Source organism: Thunnus albacares, chromosome 19 (assembly GCF_914725855.1).
Source record: "Thunnus albacares chromosome 19, fThuAlb1.1, whole genome shotgun sequence".
Taxonomy (NCBI): Eukaryota; Metazoa; Chordata; class Actinopteri; order Scombriformes; family Scombridae; genus Thunnus; species Thunnus albacares.
In genome coordinates, this window is record NC_058124.1 from 19,821,408 (window position 1) to 19,847,033 (window position 25,626).

At 39.0% G+C, this 25,626-nt stretch overlaps 1 protein-coding gene across 3 annotated transcripts in view; it reads right to left on the reverse strand.

Moving 5' to 3' along the window:
- Positions 1 to 25,626, reverse strand: part of samd12 (sterile alpha motif domain containing 12) — a 109,788-nt gene that overhangs the window by 56,283 nt on the left and 27,879 nt on the right. For all 3 annotated transcript variants that reach the window (XM_044336528.1, XM_044336526.1, XM_044336527.1), the window contains exons 3-4: positions 24,229 to 24,358; positions 8,712 to 8,852 (exon numbers count right to left, since the gene is read on the reverse strand). In XM_044336528.1, the coding sequence (XP_044192463.1) occupies positions 8,712 to 8,852; positions 24,229 to 24,358 (271 nt within the window). The remainder of the gene's footprint in view (positions 1 to 8,711; positions 8,853 to 24,228; positions 24,359 to 25,626) is intronic.

Here is a 25,626-nt window from a genome sequence, read left to right on the forward strand (position 1 = left end):
GTGTGAAAGCACTTGTTTGTTTACAACAATTACAACTTTAATCAGATTCATTCAATTTTAGAACCATGCCAAATTTTTCCTCCTGGCCATTTGCTCAGACCCTGCAATGCCTTCATGCTCCCCGGGGAGCTGCACCCCTAGTTTGGAAGCCACCACATTAAACTATCTTGGCTCTACACCCTGCAATCCAGTCAAAAATGCCTCTATCAGGCCGTCCTTTTGACACTGAGACTGTTGTTTTGGTATCACTTTCTATTTGGAGTGCCTGAGTCCGTCTCTGTTGACTGTAAGCAATAAGCGATGAGCCTCCGCTCTCCGCCGTCCCCATAGCAAAAAGAGAGAGAGGGGAAATCTAATTATTTCCCTCCCATGGCCCAGCAAGCCTTAAAGGTTAATCACTGTCCGTCTAGCTAATTCTGTCTGGGTACACTGCAGTAATTACAACACCTCACTCTCTCTCGCCTGCTCTCTCGCCTTTTTCCCTATTGTGTACCTTGCTCGCTCCAGTGCTCTCCACTGCACCCTCTCTCTTTATAAATGTCTCTCTCTTTCTATCATGTTCGTCTTTCCATATAGATGGTGAACGTCTTTGGCTCTTTTTTTCTTTCTCTAACATGCACCTACAGTATAAAGCGTAAATTTCACATAATGCCTGGGAGCTTTACCTTAGTTGTAGAGAGAAGCAATCCTTTATTTGAAAGAGGCTCATATAACAGACAAACCTTTATCTGTTGCCATTTCAATTTTCTATTGATACAGTTTGCTGTTAATCTGAACTCAACACTTCCTCCATGTTTACCTAACCTGATAATCAGACTGAACTGCCCTTTGGTTTCACTTCATTCATTCAGCCTGACATCGTGTTCATGTTAGCTGACCTCATGTTTGTTTTGTTTTGCCCTAACCAATTAGTAGCAAGTGACATACAGTATCTGCCCCATCAATGTCATTTTTAGTCGACCACAGCCATGGTAGCTGATGCTAGGAACATTTCAATTTCATGAATGTCAAAGACATAGTTGTTATCTCTGTAAGTCGATTTACAACAACCTGTACAGCAGCGTTGATGTTATCCATGCTTGTTGCCATTTTTCATGGACGCAGCTAAGTAGCTACCCAGCCATGAAAGAAGACAACGTCACTATTCTAGTATCATATATTAATTGAAAAAAGCTTCAAAGCTGTGATTAGTCGATTGTTACTCCAACTGGTGGAAATAACCGTCAGTGAACACAACTCTAGACCTACATGAATCGCTGAAACAAATTGTAGAGGTGGAACCCAGATAATGTTTATCTACTGGCTTAACATAATTTTCACAGCATGAATTCCATATGTACAACAACATAGTCATTTCATAATCACCACTTTGTTGCTCTGAGATTTTCTATTCAACAGAAACAGTTTTCTTTCACCAATTCATTTCAGTCACCTCTACTTTGCTGTTTTTTTTCAATCATTGTTAAGCTACTGCCAATAAAAACATCTACAAGGTCTTTTATTCCATCAGCAATTGGCTTCTTAAACAAAATTGGCCTGTGGATGTGATTCGGTGTCACCTGACCTCTGGCTTCTTTCGTCACTGCTTTTTTATGATGGTTTTGGTGACAAATGACAACAGCAACGGTGGTGTTATCATGTGTACTTTTTTAGTATTGATGGGTTTTTTGAATTAATTCTTTTGTATCTCTGCTACTGACTGCTGGCTGCGAGCCAAATTACCCCTCGGAGACATTAAAGCTTTACTCTACTGCAGGAAGTTTTGTGTATCTTTGACAGGGGCTCAACAGATATTGAAATTTGTTGGGGAGAAAAAACAGCAAAGCAGAGATGATTGGAATTAATTAGTGAATGAAAACATAGCATCTCATAGCAGCAGATTGGTGAGTATGTCATGACTATGCTGTGTTACTGATGGACTTAATGCTGTACTGATGTACATGTTGCTGAATATACAATGTGAGTTATTTTTACATGTAATTTCAACCCTCCTCAATACTTTGTATTCGGCCTTTATTATTAGTGACTAGATATTAAATGTTCAGGTGTTATTTGAAACTCAGCAATTGTTTGAATAGCAGCTTTGATTTGAGAATTTAGGGTAAATATGGATATTGCTTCTTTTAGATATAAATATAAGTAACGTTTATATATAGATATTCCATAGATATAGAGATGTATTTGTCTTCCCTCAGATCTTGGAAGGGGGACTGTTTCATTTTCTCACCTCCTCTCTTTCTCACACTCCTCGCTCTTCTTTTTCTCTATCTTCTCACTGCCTCTCTCTCGCTTTCCCTCTCTCATCCTACATTCTTGTCACCTACTGTCTACATCTTTTCCTCTCTCCACCACTCCTCTCACCATTCCTCCTTCTCTCTGTCCCTCTTTCTCTCTCTTCATCATCTCATCACCACTCCCCCCTCACCTTCTCACTTTATTTCTCTCTCCCTCTATAGCTCAGCTTCCAACTGGTTACAGCTGTATTTCCCTCTAGCAACAGCTCAAGGAAGTGCGCCCTGGGCCCTGAAACACTCCACCATTTCTTCTCCTTCCAATTTCTCACTCCCTGCCAAAAGCATCTCCAGAAGCGTCAGCTTAGGAGACTTAAAATACTTCTGTTTCTTCCTCATGCTTTTCTTACTGTTCCACTTTACCAGTCTGTGACATGCATTGCATTCAGTGATGTGGCTGCTAAAGACTAGAACCTCTAAACAATAGTCATGTTAAAGCATAAAACAACCACCAATATCAAATAGAACCTGTTTGTATTTTTTTTTTTTTTTTAGAAAACTATTCATTTATACATATTACTCCTTACAAGACCCTATCCAACTTCCTGTGATATATTTAAACATAGCTAGTATCATGCAAAACAATGTGTACATCAAATTTTCTGGTAACACTTTACCATAAGGGTACATTGGTTAATGCAGTAATAAGAATTAACTAACAGTTAACTAATGTGTCTAGTAATCATTTGCTAATGGTATTCATGTTAACTAAGGTATTCATTTATGTATTATTTAATAGTTTATGAGGTTGCTATTAAGATTAGTTAATATAGTATTAAGCATAAACTAACAATGAATACAATTATAAGCGTTAAGAAACAAATGTCTTTTGTTAAAACTGTTTTTATAATTTTTTTTTTTTTTAAGGGTAATGATTGTCCACATACTTCATCTATCCTCCAACTTATGACTTATTTTTGGTAAAGGTTAAGATCAGTGGACACACTCCATGGTCTTCATGTGGAGGTTTGCTGGTTCCTTTATCTTCATGTAGACGTTCCTTAACTTATAGCATAACCTATGAATTATTGTGCATGTTATACTGTGTAAGCATTTCTTAACCATAACTGGCCATTAATGAATGCTCTTATTGTGAAGTTGAAAACACTTGTTACTTAAGTGACACTACATAAATGTATTAGAATGCTGAATAAGCGTTACTTAATCATAATTAACAATTTATTGATGCTCTTTGTGACTCTTATTGTAGTTTAAGTTAAGTTTAAAACATGTATCCCTTAAGTAACACTTCATAAATGCATGAGTGCTGAAAAAGCATTATTTAACCATAATTAAACATGTATTAATGCTCTTTGTGAGCTTTGTAAATTTTAAATGACCCCACAGCTATTAAACATTAGTTTGCCATTAGTTGCCACTCTCTATGTGTGATGATCATTCCTTATCTGGCAATTTTCTGCAAATCCATTGCGTCAATCCTGTAGAATGGGATCTGAAGCAGCTGTCCGCACTGCTTCCAGGTTTACCTCTGAATGTTTTACCACTGGGAACTGGCTCGCCATCACGTTTCAGCAAAGTGTTAACTCCAAGCTACAAATCCAGGGTCATCAAAAACCAATCTGCACGTACAGTACAGAATGAATCAGATAAATCTTCATACAGTCTAATTTTGAATGAGATCTCATCCACCTCCTCTAAACTCAATTTCACAACCCTATTGTCTGAGGGATTTTTCTTATAATTTTATAGTATTCCACCAAATATTAACTTCATCCCGTATCAGTAAAGCAAGGCATTGCTCATATAAATGAAATACTTTTCCCCACTAAGAAGTATATGGGTACTAAAGGGTTAACTCCTCATGAGTCAGGCTGTTCTGACCCTTGGTGCATCCTTTCAGCTCATCCAGTGAGAGAGTGCGCCCTGTTAGCGCCAGATCCCAACGATCGAGAGAGAAAAGGAAGCATGTGAAACTGCAGAGCTAGAAACTCTGGTTGATAAATAAGAAAGCACAAGTGCAGAGACGAGTTATAAAGCTCAAATAAACTATCAGTCTTGTTTCTTGAAGGTTTAGAACTGTTTTGTCACATACGCCAAAGGAGTTGGATTGTGTTTTTTTTTTCTTACTCTGGGAGCTCCAGTGAGTTGAATTAGCCTGCACTAGTACCATAGTTAATAGTATAGCTTAAGAGAATATGAGCAATTCAGTTAATTTGTGTGAAATTAAGCTAAAACCAATCAGAGTGTTTTGAACAGTATTTTGAACAGTACTACAAAGTATTTTGGATGTATACGGTGTGTCCAATTGTATTTTATTGGCTGTATTCATGATAATATGTTGAATGTAGTTATTCTAATGTTAGTCTAATTTTTGCAAAGGTTTTTTTGCTTCGTTAGGTATGTTATATGAAAGATGTGGTAAATAATTTTCACTTATATGAGCAATGCCTTGCTTTACTGATACCGGATGAAGTTCATTTTTTATAGTGGAATACTATAAAACTATAAGAAAAATCCCTAGACAATAAGGTTGTGAAATTGATTTTAGAGGAGGTAGATGAGATCTCATTTGAAAGTAGACTGTATGAAGATTTATCTGATTTATTCTGTACTGTATGTGCAGATTGGTTTTTGATGACCCTGGATTTGTAGCTTGGAGTTAAGACTTTGCTGGAGCGTGATGGCGAGCCAGTGCCAGTGGTGAAAGATTCTGAGAGAAAACTGGAATCGGTGTGGACAGCTGCTCAGATCCCTTTCTACAGGATTTACATGACGGATTTAAAGAAAATCGCCAGATAAGGAATGATCATCACACACTGATTTATTAATACATGTTTAATTATGGTTAAATAATGCTTTTTCAGCATGCATGTATGAAGTGTTACTTAAGGGATACATGCTTCACCTTTACGTTAAAGGTCACAAAGAGCATTCATTAATGGCCAATTATGGTTAAGAAATGCTTATACAGTATAACATGCACAATAATTTATAGGTTAGGCTATAAGTTAAGGAACATCTACATGAAGATAAAGAAACATGCAAAACTCTACATGAAGACCATGGAGTGTGTCCACTGATCTTAACCTTTACCAAAAATAAGTCGTAAGTTGGAGGATGGACAATTAAGTTGACAATCATAACCTTTAAATAAATATCAATAAATATTTATAAAAACAGTTTTCTCTTACTGAAATGGCTTAACTGTGAACTTCAAGACATACATGTTAATTAACATCTTTACCAAACATTTACTAATATCAGTAAATTAATATGTAAACCCTTAATAAATGTTAACAAGGCATTTGTTAAGTTTCTTAATGCTTATTATTATATTAACTGTTAGTTAATGCTTATTACTGTATTAACTAATGTTAATAACATCTTTATAAACTATTAAATAATGCATAAATTAATATCTTAGTTAACATGAACACCATTAGTAAATGATTACTAGACACATTAGTTAACTGTTAATTAACTGTTAGTTAATGCTTCTTATTGCTTTAACTAACGTTAATTAATGTACCCTTATTGTAAAATGTTACTAATTTTCTCAAGTTATATTTTTTCAAGACGATTTCAACAAAGCATTTTCTGCCTTCTCTCCCCTTCGTCCTCTCTGTTACATTTCCAAATTCTGTATATCCACCAAATTTCAGTGTTTTCTTTCCCTCTGTCCTTTCTCCCTGCAGGCCCAGATAGGCTTCACTAACAGGCTGCCTCCTGCTGAGGCCAGCGGCCTGACGCTGCTGAGGCTGGTGGGCTGTCGCTTCCCATATCATCAATACAGAGGCGAGAAGACGAGAGGAGAGGAGAAGGATGAGAGAAGAGTAGAAGAGTGGGCAAGATGAAACAAAAATGCACTGAAGAAAAGGGATAGGAGGCTAGAGAGTATCCCTTAGCAAAGTGTCAGCACTCAGCTAATCTCTCTCCCTTGCACTCTCTCTTTCTCTTTCTATTTTTCACTGCTAGGGGACCAAAACAGCAGCGGGGGATAGAAGCTTCTTTATTATACTCCAAATGTTTTCCAAGAATTTCGCGGAGTGACAAAGATCCCTAGAATATGTTTCTCGGGCCCTGCGGCAAAGCCCTATTTGAGAGTCTGTGTGCAGACGGGTGCTGATGGAAGTAGTGGTGATGCGGGGTGCTGCCGGTAGCGGTAATGGAGGAGGGCAGCTGCTAGAATTGCTGAGGAAGAGACATGGGAAGCTGAGAATCACAGGATGAGAAGGAGAAAGTGAAGAGAGGATGGAAAACAACAGTGCTTGGCTGTTGTTATGAAACATGTTACAGAGGATGCTTTGTGCAAAGTGAGAAATGCATTGTGTAGAAAGCAAAGAAATTAGGTTAAAGTGAGAGACTGCAGGGTGCCACAGTGTGTGATGGAAAAGATGATGAAGGGAGGATGATGCTGATGATGATGTTCTGTTTTGAAACAGATAATACATATGTTATAAATATACTGTAGGAAATGCAAATTCTGTACATTATATACAGCATAATTAATTCTCCAGCATTATGGTAAAATATCAAATTAAGTAGAGGTATTCATGTAAATCAGTTTTATGAGTATATTTTAGTTTTTGTGAATATGTTTACTTTTGTCTTACTGTGATTTGGTTATACTGTATACACTGTAATCAGCAACATTTTTAACACAGCCTCATGCAAAATCTGATGTTTTACATGAGTGAATGTTTAAAATATCAGCAAATTACTAAATAAAAGTCAAATATTTTGACTCAAACGCATTGCTTGCAAAATTGTGAAGGTATTCTTTCTTCCTTCAGTGGACCAACATTGATTATCCTTTGCGCTGGAGTGAACTGCAGTAACACCTACACTTCTTGTTGAGATGATTGTCTTGCATTGCATGCAAATACGAGTCTTAATAGTTAATCAATTTCCACCACATCAAAGATCCAGTAAGGGTGAATTACATGGTGATATTTCAGTGCAAAAACTACAGAACTATGTACGTCAACAGCATTTCTGTATTAACGGGAGACATGACACCATCATCGTGTAGGTGCAAGGAGAGAGGTGGAGACACTGGTGTTAATGTTCATTAATAAATCTGCTGCAGTATATTCATTGTTGTAAATGTTTGGTGTTACAATTATTCTGCTGGAGTCTTGATATGATGACTTCAACTGGTTAGTTTTGTCGTTCTTACCTGGTTCTTATATGTGTTTTTTGGGGATAATTTTGTTCAAAACAGGCATGTTTGGTGTCATAGTGGTGCTTTGCTTTGGTGCTCTTGGGCAAAATGAATGTGTATTTCTCAGCCCAGTCATCCTTAAAGGACCACTGTGTAAAATTTAGTGGCATCTAGCAGTGAGATTGCATGTTGCAACCAAATGAATACACCTCACTTTACCCTCCCGTTCCAAACGTGTAGGGGAACCTATGATGGCTGTGAAACTTGTGAAAAACATAAAAAAGGCCTTCTCTAGAGCCAGTGTTTGAAACATGGTGGTGCAACATGGCGGCCTCCGTGGAAGGGGACCCGCTCCTTATGTAGATATAAAGATCTCATTCTAAGGTAAAGAAAACACAACCATTCTTCTTTTCATGGGATTATACACTAATTAAAACATACTTACGAATATTATATTCCATTTCTGCTATATCTGTTTTGCTAGATGCCTCTAAATCTTACACACTGGTCCTTTAAACGCATATTTTTCACCTTTTTTTATCAGTTAGTTTTGAACAAGCCATTTTACTTTTTCAACATGAGCTCCTCCAACAACCTCGCTAACTGTGGCAACTAGTGGGCGGCTGAATGTGTCACACAAAAGCAGTCTGGGTTATGGTTACATTTTGTTCCCGGTCTGAATGAAATTGTTATTCAGTCTGGATACTGACCGCAGTCCGCCTATTGAGTATGTATGCTCTGTAGACTTAGTTATTTTAAAATATGATGTGAGGCAACCTTACAGCTTAACTGCAGATTAAGTCATGTGTGCATCCTTTGCAGGTAAGTGAAGTTATGGATCTTAAAGCTACATCAAGTAACTGTGCAGACAGACTAAATGACATCGAGAAGTAACTGTAGCCTTCAAAACTGAGGCGTTCTTTAACATGATATCAGCTATCTGCACACTCATATTTACCAATTAAACTCGTCTGTGATCATTTTACACCAAATGATATCAAAGGAGAACATTTGTGTTTGACTCTTTTCGTTGCATAATCATTCTTGATTCATCATTTCCTGCAGGCCTTAAAAAATGCAGTGATTGCCATGACTACAGATGGCATGCACATAAATGCAGCACAGTAAATGATTTGAATATTTATCAGAATGTGAGATGTCAGTCTCCTTGTGAATAATCTTTACCCGGGAGCTTGAAGCCTCTGTGAGTACATCCTGTATGTGATTCACATAATTATGGTGAAACATGTACAGTATTTTATACAAGTGTCAATGTGTTCTGCTGAAAAGTTTACCTTGTGTGAGAAGTTGAAGGGTCCTGACTTCCTCCCGGACACGGAGCTGCAGGACCTGCTGCAGGATGTGCTGCCTCTGGGCTTCCTGCATGATACCCATTCTCTCCAGCTTTCTGTCTGTCAATCTCATCAGAGCCCTCCCTAAACAGAAAAAGAAAACAAGCCTGAAGTTAAGGGGACAGAAGGAGCGAGAAGCCAGTGGGAATCCAATATGCACAGCTGGAGACACTTTAAAAGAGTACAAATAAAGCATTTGTGTCAGCTGAGTGAGGAAACACACAAGCAAACAAATACGGTCAGATGATCACAGCCGCACAATTCATGTGTTGCATGTTGATAAAAGAGCATAAAATCTTGCAGCTTTCCAAGGTTGCAACATTGTTTCTGAGATAAAAAATATTTTAAGAGTCTTTCTCCCATTATGTGACTGTCAATTAGTTTGAAAACTGCTATTAAGCTCGGCACATGTATTACATAAATATCAGGGCTGTACATCCCCTGAGCACGAATCTCTCACAGTTCCTTCCTTAATTGCAAATCCTTGTATAAAATCCATAATTTAATCATCCAATCAGTCTCTATGAAGGGGATTTGGGCTGCTGATAAAATGCAAGTAGAGTATGGTGTAATTATTAACGCTTGTTAGGAGCGCCTTTGTTACATGTGGGATGGTAAGCAGATAGGATGATAATGCAGGGTAATTACTAGGAATTATGTTGGACCCCGACAGCTCCCTTTGCTCTTTTGTCCTGCTGACTGCCGGGGCAGAAATTTGCTCTGATTGGTTGACAGCTGGGGCAAAGATCAGTCCTTATAGGCCCGTGGAAGTTAGCCTATCGCATTCTTTCTCCTCTTTTTATCCCCCCTGTGTCTGTTTAGATCATTAAAAGCACTCTGACAAACTAACAAATGTGATGCTTCATTCACTGGCGCAAGAAAATCAAAGTGGTTTACTTGCTTTCACTCAATGTCCTTGCTAAAATCAAAAGGCAGACTTCATAATTTCATGCTTCTTGACTTGTTTGGAAGATCTACTGTAGATCGTTAGGGCATGTCAAGCCCCATGCTACCACTTTGCTACCACATCACCACAGTACCCTACAGTGTTAGTGGTATAACGCTGACTGTGTTAGGCCAATTTTGTCCCACCTTAACAAAAGAAGCTCTTTGCCTGGCGCTATGGCCAGATGGGGGTAAAATGCCAAACATAGTTAAGACGCTTCAATGCAAAATGGCGCTGAAAGTACCCATTACATAAACACTGTGGAGCTAAGTACAGTCATAAAGGCTCAGAAGTGAGAGCAGCATATTAAATAGGAAGATGCAAAGACGAAGATTAGTGAGGTGGAAAGGGAAAGTGGACTAATGAATTAAAGGCGGGGCGGAGGGCGGAAAGTTGGGGAGAAGAGGGAGACATACGAATTGACAGCAAAAAACGACGTGAACATAAATCATATGCTGTTATGAGTCTATGAATATTGAGCAACTATCATTTGGCACCTCATCATGTAACCAAAGATAGATCTGCATGGCAACAGAGGTTCACTTTTTCTCTGCTTCAGTATTGTCTATCTTAAATAACAGATACAAGAGACACAACAGAGTATGCGAACCAACAGATGCTTAACAGCATCTTTGCTAATCCTTATAATACAAAAAAAAAACAACAACAAAAAAACCCATTTGGGATTATTTACTGAGGCATTCACATGTTGACGTGGAGAGTATGTTTTCTTTAATCCCTGTGTTTTGTTGACATTGACCTTAATAATAATTGCAAAATCAACCAGTTTTTCCCCTTTAACTCTATGCAGAAAAGTACTGAAGCTGTAAACTTTGTGTTTCAATCAATCAATCAAATTTTATTGGTAGAGCACCTTTTGTACAGGTTAGTGCAATTCAAAGTGCTTTGTGGATGACTGACAAGCCGATAATAAGACAGAACAAAGGTAAAAAAATACAAAAAAATGTGAGAGTAGTGCATGAGAACATTTAAAAAAGATGAAAATGTAATAGAACTAATAAAATAAGAACTACATAAAACATAAGATTTATTTATTTTGCTAGAATACTTTGCCATTTATTGGGCTGGCACATTTGATGAGGGTGACAAAATACAGAAATGGCCATAAAGCACTGCTATTACACCAAACAGGGATATGTTTCATGTTTTATATCTTATATGGGCTATGCATGAACAAATATATATTCCCTTAGTTTGCTTAAAAGTCATTTACAGACAAAGAAATGTAAATTATGTTATCCTACATGGTGATGTTAGTTATGCTAACTTTCAGTTTCACAAACTGTTTTAATCAAAAGATACAGTTGGTGATTTTCTATATTTTTCTTATTGATACAGCTGAGATCCCAAATTTTTTGTAGTGGACTTCTGAAACATGTCATCAATTAAAAATCTACATTTAATTAGGAAAACATATAAAGGTGCTAAATCAATATTAACTATGTTTACTGAGCTGTTAAAGTGGAGCCAGGCCTTCAGGACCCCAAAAAAAGAACATTAGGGTTAATGAAACCTTCCAGTTATACTTTAGAATTATTTATTAAAAGCGTTTAGCATGAATATTTAATTCACTAAATATGTTTTCCCATGGAGGTTTTAATAAATCATGCCTGATATCTGCGAACAAGTGTGTAAGAGTGCTAATGTGGGCAGGTGGAGTGTTGCGCATGCCTGGAATATGAGAAACTTGCAGATGATTGCGGACAAACTGCCAGTTCTCGTGGTGGATGCCAATGCGGCGCTCCTTCCGGTCAGCAAGGCAGTATCAGCAGGGCGGAACAGCTTCTGTAAGGAGTCCAAGCTTTCACTCTCTTGCCCTGCAGTTCTGAGTCATTGGTTTCGACAATCCTACCAAGCCTCAGCTGGGAATTTTTCAAACCACAATTAATACACCGAGCAGTGTAGCATGGCCATGAGGAGAGGAGGAGGAGGAGGAGGAGGCGGAGGAGAAGACAGAGCAGGAAATTGGTCAAGAGGAAATAAATGAGGTAAGAGAGGCAGAGATGCTGGAAGAAAAGTTGAGTGTCTGGAAAACTAAGTGGTAGAAAAATAGTGGATCTACTACAAAGAGCATCGCAAATATAGAGGCTGTGCTGTGTAGTGACCGGTACAAACAAAATATTACAAAAAGTCCTCCAAATTAAATAATCAAATAGATGGTTTGAACACATGCACCACAGAACGACACATGGAAGCGTTTTCTAATCTGGTGCCCTATCAGCGGTAATCACCAGGACATTTGTCTGTGCTTTCCAAAACAATTATGTTTTATGATGTGACAATGCTGTGGTTATAGTCTGGTAAGGTTTAGACCCAAAAACCACTTGGCTAGTTTAGCAATGATCACTTTGTTAAGGTTAGAGAACCAAGTGGTGTTGGTTAAAGCTACTTACTACTACCTAAAAGTTAAACAACCTTTGTCGTCATGGCTACAATAATACTCGTGGTTGGAAATGTGACACTCGTGGCTGGAAACAGGAATTGAACAGTGGTCTCCTGTGGCAAAGACCACTGTTGGGTTAATGCCTCCATCCAGCCCTCCTCCTTTGAATAAGGAAATTTGTCAACATATGTGTATATATATATATATTATCTGAATTGCACCACTGCCCCTTATTCCCCTGATTACTACAGCCTCTAGATGGCATCTGTCACTCAAATATAACTATAGGTCGTTTCTGGGTGGCTGATATTATGACCTATTGTGTTGTTTTTCTTTGGAGGACAGCGTCAAATATTATGTCAGCTTGGTAAATTGGTAAATTCTACAGTACTATGACAGAGCACTGCCTAAGTTCATTCGGCAGGCCAACACAAAAAGACAAGACATGGCAGAAAATCATTAACTCACTGACCTGAAACATATACTGTACACACTTAAACACTTATGCTACGACACTGTTGTACCCTCCTCTCTTAGCGGCGGGGAAGTTAGGTCAGGAATCTAGTTCTGAACATATGTATAATCATTGGCTTGTCTTTGAAGACAACAAAGAACTTTTTCAACCTATTTATTTAATCCCCTTTGTCCAGATATTCCATCTGTTGCTATGTCACTACAGCTTCTTTGCTTATTGCCTGGATTCAAAGTTCACTCGATCCTCTGACACTTGACAGGGTCTCTTCTCTTATTTACGCCCTCTCTCACTCACTATTCTAAACAAAATGTTATGCAAGTTTCAAGCAAATTTCTAAAGCGTGTGTTTCCATCAACAACCAAAATGCTAATAGTTAACCAGGACGTGACAAGTACTAATAATATAAACACTGTAATTGAGCACTACTAACTATGATACTACAAGGTATTTCTGCTAAAGGCTGCGTCACACTTCAAACGTGCTTCATGTTTTGGCACAATCTCTAGTCGGCTCTGGCGGACTCGCACGTCCCCTTTGACCATATATGTGCACATTCAGCTAATAGAAACACTGTTTCACCGTGTTTGGAAATGTTATTTTTCTAGCATGTTCCATCACCTTGTTTATAACAGAATTACACTACAAACCTGACTGCAAACTGCAGTGTCTCTCTCATACGCTGTTTAGTTTGTGATCTATTTAGCTCTGATAAATGTTTATTTATTACTCACATCGTAACAGTGAAATAAAGTCCTTTTTTGGGTATAAGTGCGTGGCAATTTCATTGAAAGGAAGCGCAATGTGACTGTACCAAGATGGCATTTGTGTTTTTTAAATAAACTAATTTATTTCCTATGATGTACCCTGTGGTGCTTTTATGAGCTGCCATGGTGATAAAGAGAGGAGTGACATGCAAGCAGGGCCCCCATCTGAGCTCAAAGCAGGGAGTTTGTGTTTACGTGCATCCCTGACACCACCACTCTATTTAGTCTTTAATTTTTAGGCTTTCTGGCGGAGTGGTGGCATTTCACGATGAGTGGCAGCGTGACATACAAATGCTTTGGCTAACATAGAAGAAGCAGAAGCCTCTTTTTTCAGTATTAATCACAACCTCGCTTTTTTCATATGCTAAGTTTTTTTTCCACGGCCAAGTGTAAACATTTTTTTTTTTTCAAACCACTTTTGTAAAATTTTAAAAAGGCACATTAAGCCAGGTGTCCTACCTTCCATACAATCTACATGCTGAAATAATACATCTTTACCCAGCCTTGTTCCTGCTCTCAAGCCTCCTTGCTTCCCTCTTCCTCTTCTATCTCACTGCTTCTCCACTGTCATTTACCTATTCAGATAGCTTCTTGACTACCATATTTATCTGTCCCCCTAGAGTGAGGTAAATAATGTCTTCCCCTCTTTCTTTAGTGGATCCAACTGCTGCTCCTGCTTTCACTGTACTTTGAATATTCCTCTACTTCACCTGTTTTCTTTGATTCTGGCAATTATCTATAGCTCTGATTCATATTCACTGTATTTTATTAGACAAGAGCTATATTAGAACTATACTGAAAAAACGTATGATCAGCTACATTGTACAGTACGTACTTTGATGCATGCACAAACTCATAAATGGGCACACATGTATACATTCACATTTTACAGAAACACACTGATGTATGTACACACAAACACATTGTCCCTGGGAATTAGATTAATGAGTGGTGTGTAAGCAGCAGTGTTGGGCTGAAAGCACATTAATCTACAGCTACAGCCTGGCACAGTCAACCACGGCTTTGATGAATGGGAGCTTAAAGTGCATCAGTACACACACACACACACACACACACACACACAAACGCGCGCAAACACACAATAATATGGGAAATATTTGGTCATGTGCCTGCACACACAGACACTGATCTTGCAAGTCCATCTCATTTGTCCATGTGGGGCTAAAATGGCACGCTAATTATGGCTGTGTAAGGTGTAGCCATGGGTAAGGACAGGACTACAAAAGCAGCAAATTAACCCTCCTCTCCCTTTAAGTTCAAAAATTGTACTTTTCAGCCCTGACATGTTTTGGCAGCTGTGCTGGAAGCCGGCGATATGGGGAAAGAATGTATTCTATAACTACTTCTCCTCAGGTAAATCTTCCACACCGGTCACACATATTTCTCAAATCTCCAGCGCAGCTGTGCACCCATATGTGTGTCCTCTGGGGATGAATGTCACTGAGCTGCATCTGGCAAACCGCACTCCAAACCTGCGCTACACTCTGTCAAGAACAGAATAACAAGTGATGTGAGTGTTGAACGCTGGGTAGTAAGTATACTTCTGGCTGTAATATGCGATAGGATTCCCCTGAAGAATGAAATGATAGCATTGGATTCAACTAGCTGATGGCGACAAAATATGGAAAGTAGCAGCACTGGGCATGTTCTTCATTGGCACAGCTTGAAGTCCTTAAAGTAAATTGTGACTGATTGTCTCAGTCACTGAGTTGCTTGTAGCCCTGCAGCTAAAAGGCTACTGCAGCCACTGAGCACCTGTGATCCAGTGCTGATGCTATTCCTGACTGTAGCGGAAGAGGCCAGTTATGATCCTAAAGAGAACATGGTTCATTCTACGTAATGAAGCTAGTTCAGCCAGAGAGAGAGAGAGAGAGAGAGAGCACAAGTAGAGACAACACACACAAATACACACCCACACAAAGATAATAAGCAGCCTCAATCCTCCACTTGTCACAGCAGCAGTAGCCTCATGCTGATTTCACCACTACTGATCTATTTCAGTTTGCTGATCATTATACTGCACCTCTGTTGGTTAGCCACAGCTAACAACCTGTAGACATCTCACTGGGACTCCCAATGCTGTGGAATCGGTATAGATTACTGGAATCATTGTAAGGTTTACTATGGAGCCAAGAAGCTGTCCTGAGTTAAACACACCACTATAGATTTCCGTGGTTATTATAGAAGGACTAGCATCTGTAATTTCACAACATGACATCCTGTCAGAGTCGGGATATCACAATTATTTATTGCAGACACTTGTTGTTTGCCACAGACCTTCTGTTGACTCGAGCTAAGATTGGAACAACCTGCCTTGACCTTGTCAGGCCAGCCTGACATTTATTTTCTGTCAGTTTACACAGCTTCAAAAAATGGCTCTCACTGATAAAATAAAAAATAGGGTTATGAGATAATTAAATTCTTTTATCAGTGTCAATCATGTTATCATCCAACACATTTCAGAGAAAGTTGTAATTAATGGTGTACACCAGAAATAAAGTATTGTATTTCTATAACACTGGGGGGAAAAAGAATGAACAAAGTTGTTCCAACAGCATGATTCAAACTCTAAAAATACTAGATCCTGTCTTTGTCATAATGCAACTTTATAGCACCTTTTGTTAGACCCTCTGTGCTTTGTACGTGTCCACACCTTTCAAACTTCACACCTCCAGTTTGTAACACAAGCCACTTGTTACACATCTGTACTCTTTAAGGGAGTCTTCAACAGGCTAATTAGTGTACATTGACGAGTATATCAATTTTGATGCTTAAATATCTGTAACCCTTGAAAAAATTAACAAAATTAGTTATTGAATTTTGGTCTCATGTAAATGATAAACGTGGAACATCAGGTTCATTATTTTATATGTGGTTTTACATACATTTGCCATTTCAAGATGTAACGATACATATCCATATTATAGGAGCAATTTAACATTGTACTGCCATAAAGTGGTTAATATCAATTTCACTTCCAAAGTGTAGGTCAAAGCTCCAAAAACACTAGATCCAACACTTCCCACAATGCAACACAGTAACATCTTTTGTTAGAGCCTTGCTGCCTACTAAATGCTCACATCATTAAAACTCCATGCCTCCAGCTTGCAACAGATTTTATACTCACCTAGCCCAAATAATAAGCCAGTAAATTTTCTTATCTTAACCTCACATAACCTACATAAACACATGTAGCTGGAGCCCTGAATGCAATTTAGACAGGGATGGTTGTCACACAGGTAATCAAATCCCACAATGTTTTGAAAGACTCACCAAGCTTGATGTCTCTACATGTAGAAGAGGAGGCTTAATGTCTCTATGTGGTAACGAGCAGCAGCAACACCAAATTGTGAGAACTGCAAAAGCCCAAAGTGAAACAGAGAAATGCATGGTTGTAGCCTTTCTTAGCCTTAGTGCCACTGCTGAATCATACTGGGGTAAGACTGGTGGAACATATTCAGCAGAGTGTGAGAACATTACCATGATTGAGACTGATCATATGATCACATCATGCATGGCCACGATATAGGCTGCCTTTGACTGAATCTCTAATTTCCTTGCTACGGTCACTACACTGGTGGCATGAACTGTTGTGACTTGAATATCAAGAGTCTGTTTTTCTCTTTTTGGCAGGCCCAAGCTTTTAATCTGTCTTTTAAAACATAAGGGAATAGAATAAAAAGAAGAATACAGTAATTGTATCCATTCATTATCAATATCAGTAAACCAGTGAAACTAATGTAGCCAGGTGGCAAGGTGTATTGTATTGTATTTATTGGGACAATGTACAGTTTTAAACACAAATGTTAACATTGGATGTACTGCACTAGATTTAGCTTTAAAGCTAATTTTTATCTGCAGTCCCTTACAAATAGAACATATAAAAGCACAATAACAAAACAGTACAAAGCAAAAAACACACAGTGGTGAGTACTATTACTGCTACTCTGCCAAATGCATCTTGGTCTTTCTTCCTGTTTATGTGCAAACAACCTGGAGATGTGCAGAGTGGACACGAAATTATAAAAAATCAAATAGTTAATTTGACTATCTTGGCTTGTCTTAAAAAATATATTTTCCCTTTTTCCCCTTTTCCCGGTGCCAGTAAAACGTGTGCGGCATGTTCACTTCAGCTCTTTTCCGCATGAGGGCGGTATAGCATTGGCTACAGTGCTGTGAGATAGGTAGATGCTAATGTACAAACAGGAGAAACATACAAAGACTACTACAGCCGTCAAAACGTTCTGTGTGGAACTCCTTCAAGAAAAAAAGTAAAAAAATAATTAGGTACTCTGCCAGATAAAGCTAGCATATCACAAGTCTACAACAAACACTTGCAGTTATTTGAGAGTGAAGCACATAGCAGAAGGTGGGGGTCCATCCACAGATCAACAATAACTGGCTAGCTTTGTCATCAGACAAAGTAAGTTTGATGGCAGATGTGCAGAGCAAACAACGGCCCTCATCTCAAAGATGACAGCTAAAGACGTGCTTCCCACCAACTTACTTCTAAACTGGAGAAACTATATGATATGATCTGATATGATATATGATGTGATATGATAACGCAAGTGAGCTGCGCACTTGGTTGAAGAGTGTTGAAAAACTGTCTCTGACCACAAATTCATGGATAGCAAAGTCACCTGTCACTACTCAACTGGGAAATACAGAGTGCTGTTCTGCATACCAAAGCAATGCCAGAGCGGCACACTGCTGACAACATGGCAAACGTGCTTTTCACCGCTTCTGAGCACTGGGGACTAAAAGGAAAAGTCAAAGCATTTGTACATGACAATGCTAGCAATATAGTGTTAGCCAACACTGAATGCCTAGAATAGGACTCTCAGCCTTGTTTTGCACATTCACTACAACTCACTATAAAAGATGGATTCAAGCTTCAACACATAAACCATGTGGTTGCATCTCCCAGTTATCTGGTTTCTCATTTCCATCAAAGTACAACCGCAACACAAGCATTGAAACAACAGCAACAATTTCAGAGCTTGCCTGAGCACAAATTAGTGCAGTTCCGCTGAACAAGGTTGAATTCTATTCATGACATATTCCAGTGACTACTTGAGCAAAGATGGGGAATATTTGCAGTCTTGTCAGACAGAGTGTTCAACAAACTATCAGATGAACAAACCCTCCAATTGACTGACGATAGCTGGCGTGTTATGGAGGAGCTCATATCTGTGCTTCACTCACTGAAATGTGCTACTACTGTGTTGTGTGGACAATCCGGAGTATCCATCTCCAACTATGTCAAAACACCTCTAAGAAACCCAGGGGGAGTCACCCAAAGTATCTCAATTCAAGCACACCATGTCTGCTTCACTGAACTGCGCCTGCAGATGTCAGCAGTGCTCGCAAGGTTGTACACATCGCATCCTTCCTGGATCAAAGGCACAAACATCTGAGGTTCACAAACAGTGAAGTTAAACTTGCTGTGCAGGCAAAGGGCGTGGAGGAGGTGGTCACAGTTGAATCAGACGAAACTGAGCTTTTGGCCAAAAAAAAAAAAAACACAAAGTGATGCTGTGTCTGCCATCGTAGAACTGTTTGGCGAGGATTATGACATGAAAACAATGGACAAAACTATTGAACTAAACCAGCACTGCCAGGACAAGCGCCCACCCTTCCACATCGAACCCATGGACTGGTGGAAAACCAACAAAAACAAATATCCCTGACTGGCAAAATTAGTAAGGGCATACTTGTGTGTGCCCGCAACATCCGTGCCATCAGAGAGGACATTTTATACAGCAGGAGTTACTGTAAACAGACTGCACTCCCGTCTTCGTCCTGACCATGTGGACATGCTAATTTTTCTAATTAAAAATATGGAATAGGCTATAAGCCTGAACAGTCGCTCAGATTAGCCTATATATGAAGACGGACATGTTAAAAATGAACATTCATGTCAGCATTGTGGTCACTCAGGTATGTTCAGAATTTAGACGTGTTCAAAATCATTATCAGTATCATTATGGCTTAGTTGAGGTCAGCCCACATTTTCCCCTGATGTATTTAACAGTTTGTTGTGATACTGACTGACATGCTAAACTCACACAAGCACCTTTTGAGCTGTATTAACACTGAAACACCACTACAGTATATGAAAAATATACAAATAAGTCATTTCCCTTTATCTGGTTGTGCTGCTGGCATATGGGATTTTATTAGCTTTTGTTAGGCCTGAAGAGTCAGGACCATGTTGCCTTAAATATACTGAGTTGTAGTATGACAGGCTGATTCCCAGTAAACTGTCCTGTGGAAGAGAAATGATCCATTTCTGTCTGTTCGTTTTATGGGGAAGGAGGTGGTGCAGTTCAATTTACCCTGTGTTTTATAAGGTTTTTGAGTTTAACAGTTTAATTAGAGTCTGTTGTGGGTTGTAGCTCATTCGGACAAGCATTGCCTCACTAAATAACATGACATCAAAATAAAAAAAACAGTCTCCCTCTTTTGCTTTGTGTGTACGTGTGTGTGTGTGTGTTGGAGGGTGGGGTGGGGTTGGGGGAATCTTCAAAGAAAGGTTGAATAGTTCCCAGTGAATATCAAATAATATTTTTGCTTGAAATGCCCATCCCTATAAAGTAGAAGGTAAATACACACATAGCTTGTAAAATATCCCTGTAAAAATACTTAAACAATGTTATCTGTTGATATTTTGACAGGACGGTTTGATTTAAGCACTACTGGAATTCATGTCCTGGAATTTTGGCGCCAGCTGTCAACCACTGTGTTCTCAATGGCATGGCAAGGTAAAGTTGGCGTGCATAGAGCTACACGGTGCTATTGTACTTTGTTACAAGAGAAGTGGGTTTTATAGAGGGTTTTACATTCATTTTAACTCTGAAGGTCAGTGTGTTGAGTTGTGCAATCTACGGGAAGTTCCATGTGGGTTTGGTGAAACTTTTTGGAATGTAAGTGTCCTTTACAATTATATATTGCATGTTCCCATTTTGTTTCTGTGGGTTTATGATTGTTAAACATGTATTTATCTGGTTTTATTTTATGTTTTCTGTCAATAATCATAGCCCACTGCTGTATTCTATTTTTGTTGTTTGTCTTTCAAATCATTTTTGTGTTAAAAACTGCAACAAACAGTGAAAGCACATGAGTTGCTCTCTAAAAGGACTCATTAGCCTACACACTGTGTTAAAATGATCTGTTGCAACAAGAACCCCTGAAGTAATTGTGTCCTGTGCGGCATCTAATTCTACAGGCTGAACTACATTTCTTTATGTAACTGCTCTACTGCATTTCACTCACGATCTCTGAAGATTAATGTCCAAATTCTCCATATGGCAACGCAAGGGTGACATTTTGATGACATGTATTTGATAGAAAAGTAATTAATTTTATATTACACATTGCTATATAATCACCTTGCCAATAGCATCATTAACCATGATTCCTTCTGTCTGTGGATCATATAGCCCCCCAGACAGCTCATCAACAGCGATCTGTTCAAATTTCCCTTTTGGAAATAACACAAAACAATGGCCACCAGTGGAGCCATTTTGTTGCTTGTGAGTTGATACCCAGCCATGTTAGACCCTTTGACTCGTTTATTGTATGCCTGTTCCTCTATTTCACAGCAGCATTTTTATGACAGCCGTCTGTGGTGCCTGTAGAATTCATTGTCTCATCACTCAAGTGCTGTTTAGGCCTGTTCCTGGGTGTCTGGTTTAAAATAGCCTTTGTCACCTTTCATCCTCTTCTGTGGCTCATCAAATATACATTTTGTACCCAGTGTGAGACCTTCCAGTGGATGAGGAGATCACGGCCAAAGCGACACAGGCTGCTGTTATTTTCAAAGTGGAAAGATGATGGATCCAGCAACCGTAGGGGGTTGAACACAGACCTTTAAAAGAACTGAAGTCGTATAGTGTGAGCTGCTGGATACAGGCCACCCTTCATTAAACCACTAATATTACAGACTATTAATTATTCACAAAAGCGCCTTATGACACCATACATCAATGGATGTTAGGAGGCTGGTTATTCATTTATCCTCATATTCCTGTGTGAGGAAAAACAGCCGAACCGATGGATGGTAGGAGCAGTAATCTCTGCATGCTCAGGTCCCAATTCACACTTCACTGCTGTCTCTGTTTTTTATCAAACCTACAGTGTTTCCAAATTAGCCGACTGGCTGCCGGGATGACTGGCTACCTAGTCTGCCAGCCCCTACAGCTGCATCTAATTCTCATCTTTGTATGCCTCTAGAGAGGCTCTGAATTTCCACATTGTGATGTAATGGTCTTCTCTGACAGAAAATATAACTTAATAGTGACTCACCCTTTATTTCCTCTTCCACCCTCTTTCTTTTGATTACCCATGTCACCACACCTTTTGCGCTGATTACATCTGAGGTATCGGAAATTGTGTGTTTAACTCATCTATCGTGCCAAGCTATTCTCTCACATAAAGAATTTTGTCCTTGTAATTACAACGGATTAGGGACTAATATCTAATTATGCCTTAATATGCTTTAATGCATTTTTAATGACAGCTGGGTGTTAAAGTCAAATTCGAGGGCTGCCTCTGTTGAGGGTGGGAGGTGAAGATTGAGGGAGGCAAAGAGTTTCTTGGCAGTATAGGCTGGAGGGAGGATGGGAAACATTGATTTCTTTGGCGGAGGTTACAGGAGCCTAGCAGGGAGGCAGCTGCTGCATACTGAAGTCATTCAACGTTAAAATGTTGCACCAGCCCTGATACACAGTAAAATGCATTTCCCTCTCTGCTGTTTTATGTCAAAGGAGGGAGGACACAAATGCCTGTTTGAATTATGATCTGGAATAGAGACGGTTTATTGATTTGCTACTTTATGAAGGGATGACTACATTGCCAAGACAAGTGAGATTGAGTACTGCTGGCAGCCGAAAAGAGGTTTGAGTATTCTGTTATGGATGGATTGGACAGAAAACACAGAAAAAAAATGCTACGGTCTGGAGAATCCAATGCTCTGCGAACCAAAAATTAGGCTTATTCATGTAGATGCAGACACACATGAACACACACACACACACACATTCCCAATTTTCAAGGGTCACAGCTAGCGTATGACAAGCACACTGTGCAAATAGATATTCTCAGATGCACGCCTGCATGCACTTATAAATGTATTCATACTCACTGTTTGTTTGTCTACGCATGATTGTTTTCCACAACAATATTCCATTCATCATTTGTTTCCCTCTTGTTTGTTCTAACAGAGTACAGGAACAGAAAAATATCTTCATAATATTTCAAAGATTGATTGGGATGCAAATTGCCTTGTGAGCCCAATTGGTGTGGCTTGGCCTGTTTTAATTGGGTTCTGTTAATTAATGCTCGATGTGAAGACAAACTGAATTACTTGCAGGTTTTGCGCATGTCATTATCTCCTAATTGTACCAGTAGGAGAACGTGTGTCTGTGTACTGTATGTGCATGAGTGTGCATGCATATTCAGTTAACCCTTTCCTAACTTGTATGATCCTGTAAAAATCATTACACCTTAATAACAAACACAGGTCATTAAGTTAATGCATCATTAGGAAGCTAATTTCCAATGTTTTAATCACTGAAAGACTAATAAGAGAAAGTATAATTTATTTACAGGCTTAAACTGAATGCACTGGGCTTGTCAGGTAACACTGAGGTGTTTAATCTTAAAGTTAGATTAATTTTCCTTAATTATATATGGACCTCGTGAGAAATTTTTACCAAGTGAATGACTAGATGAGTGCGGTTGACATAATTTCATTTTTATGTAATAACAAACACTGCATGGATGTGATAAGAGGAGTGTTTTCAGTGGTAGCTTCTGTATAAGTCCTTTTTGTGCATGTGTCCTGTATTTAATCTGAATTAGTGCTGCCAATAATATTAATACGAACATAAGAACCAAATTAATAAACTCTAAAAACAAACAACTTGTTTTTCACAAGTGATTTGGCACAACATCAGTGCTTGTCCCTTGAATGAAAAGAAAACAAAATAAAATTCTCTACTTGGAGATGGATCCAAAATGTAGCAGCGGTTCAGCAAGCATGCAATGAACTGTGGGTTTCCTCCAGATCTCTACGTTCCCCATGAGATATATGTGCAACTTGAAGTGAAAAACAGCAAGATTCAGATTTCCAGACCATTTAACAGAGGATGCTAAATCTCTATACCCTCTACGCAAACATATAACAGTCAAAATGCATCAAAGGGTAAAACAGGAGCGTGAGTCATTATGCCACTCATCATGACCACGAAGCGATTTATCCTGCCAGCCAGTCACTGAGTCGAGGAGGTCCTCAATGGCAACAAATAAACATATTAATGTGATCAGTCGTGCTCTGAGAGGTAGAGTGCATGGCAATTAACGGTCGTCTGTTGCTATGCGGACCGGAGTGTCATTAGCGCTGGGGTGACCTTGAGGAGCCTCGTTAGGGAAATGATTGACGTGGAAACTGTTGTCAGTGGAAATGCTGAAAGTGGGAAGGGACAGACGGGTGGGCCGGGTGGCAAGGCCGCAGGCGGCGATGGGTGCGGAGCGCACCTGGGATGTTATGAATGAGATCTGGCTTCATCAAGATGAGAAATGACAAAAGAACAGTGCACTTTATGTAGTGCAATTTTATGCAATGTGTCAACTTCAAATGTGTTGCCATGTTGATATGATGATTATGTTGGTGCACAAAACTGACATGACAAACTTGCTGATAGTGTGATATTCACCTTCACGCTAAAAAAAAATAGACAAAAGTAAAAGAAAAGAAAAAAAAACAGACAGTTTGATTGAAGAATACATGATGACCATCTTCAATGACAGCCACTGTACAGGCCAGTGCGGGTGTCAAATCGTACCTGTGATGTCGTGCTGTTTGAAGGAATCGCTGTAGATCTGGTGCTGATTGGGACAGTGTTTCTTCAGCCATTTGCACACATCCTGTTGGGTCCACAGGGCCACTGGCTTGGACAGCTTCACATATCCTGGCTGTTTCAGAGACAAATAAAATATCACTTTTTAAAATTTTTGTTATACAGGTTGTATTTTCATTTTATAATCAACGAACTTTGACATCTACTGAAGTGGTTGTACAAGATAAGTCCCATTTTTTATGGGTTTATTACACTGTTGCTCCACCTTGATGCACAGTACATATATAAATAAAACACTGGTGCATTGTGAGTGGAATACCACTACATTTTGGTCGGGGCATATGATTTAAGGACTGCAATAACTATCTAATGAAATACTGTTATTGCTTTCCACCGATTGGCCATGGTGCCATCATGTGAGTCCTTTATATGGTTTGGCCTTCCACCTCACTGATTTTGTCATAGAATATTAACTGGTTGCTGTGTAACATTTTCCCTCAAGGATCAATAACGTATTAATCTTTTAAAGTAATAAGACGACACACAATACTGGGAAAGTCAATAATAAGACATTCATAAAATCTAAAAGTCCCCTGGGAAATTTTCATTGTAAACAAATCACAAAAGACTATTTCCAGATGTGGAATAACCAAGGTAATTGGATGAAGATTTTCCAATGATGATGGTGCTAGATGGAAAGTTAATGGAACACCAACATTATTGCAATTCATCTCAAAAGGGGGAATAAACATTTGTACCAAATTTCACGGCAATCTCTCCAAAATCACAAATGTCACTTCATGGTGGCGCTAGAAGAAAAGTCAGGCAATCATCAAAATCATTGGGTTTTATCGTCTGGGAACCATTAATGTTTGTACAAAATGTCAGTGGCAATCAATAAATCCATTTTATGTTGAGATATTTAGTTCTGGACCAAAGTAGTGGACCAACCAACCCATAGACCATAGAGTCAGGCCACCAGTGTGGATAAAAACACCATCAAATGTCTGTCAGTATGTCTTACTGCCCTCAGCAGTTGGCAGAAAAGTATATCATTATAATAGAGGATGAAATACAAACAATACAGGCTAATCAAAGTATTGCTCTACAGTAGTGGTAAAAACACATGTGGTAAAAAAACTCCAGTAGTGTAGCTGTAACCATAAAATGTATATAAAGATGGATGAAGCAAGGTGTGATGTCACCCACTGGTTTGCATTGGAGCCGGTTTGAAGCCCAGAGATGCTGTTGCCTTTCATGTTTCAGAAACATGCACCACCATCTTACTGAGAACGCCAAATGGTGCACACTTGGGCTTACATTAGCTACTTTAGCAAAATTGTGCTAACAGGGCAGGTATCATAGTCAAGTAACATTAAACTT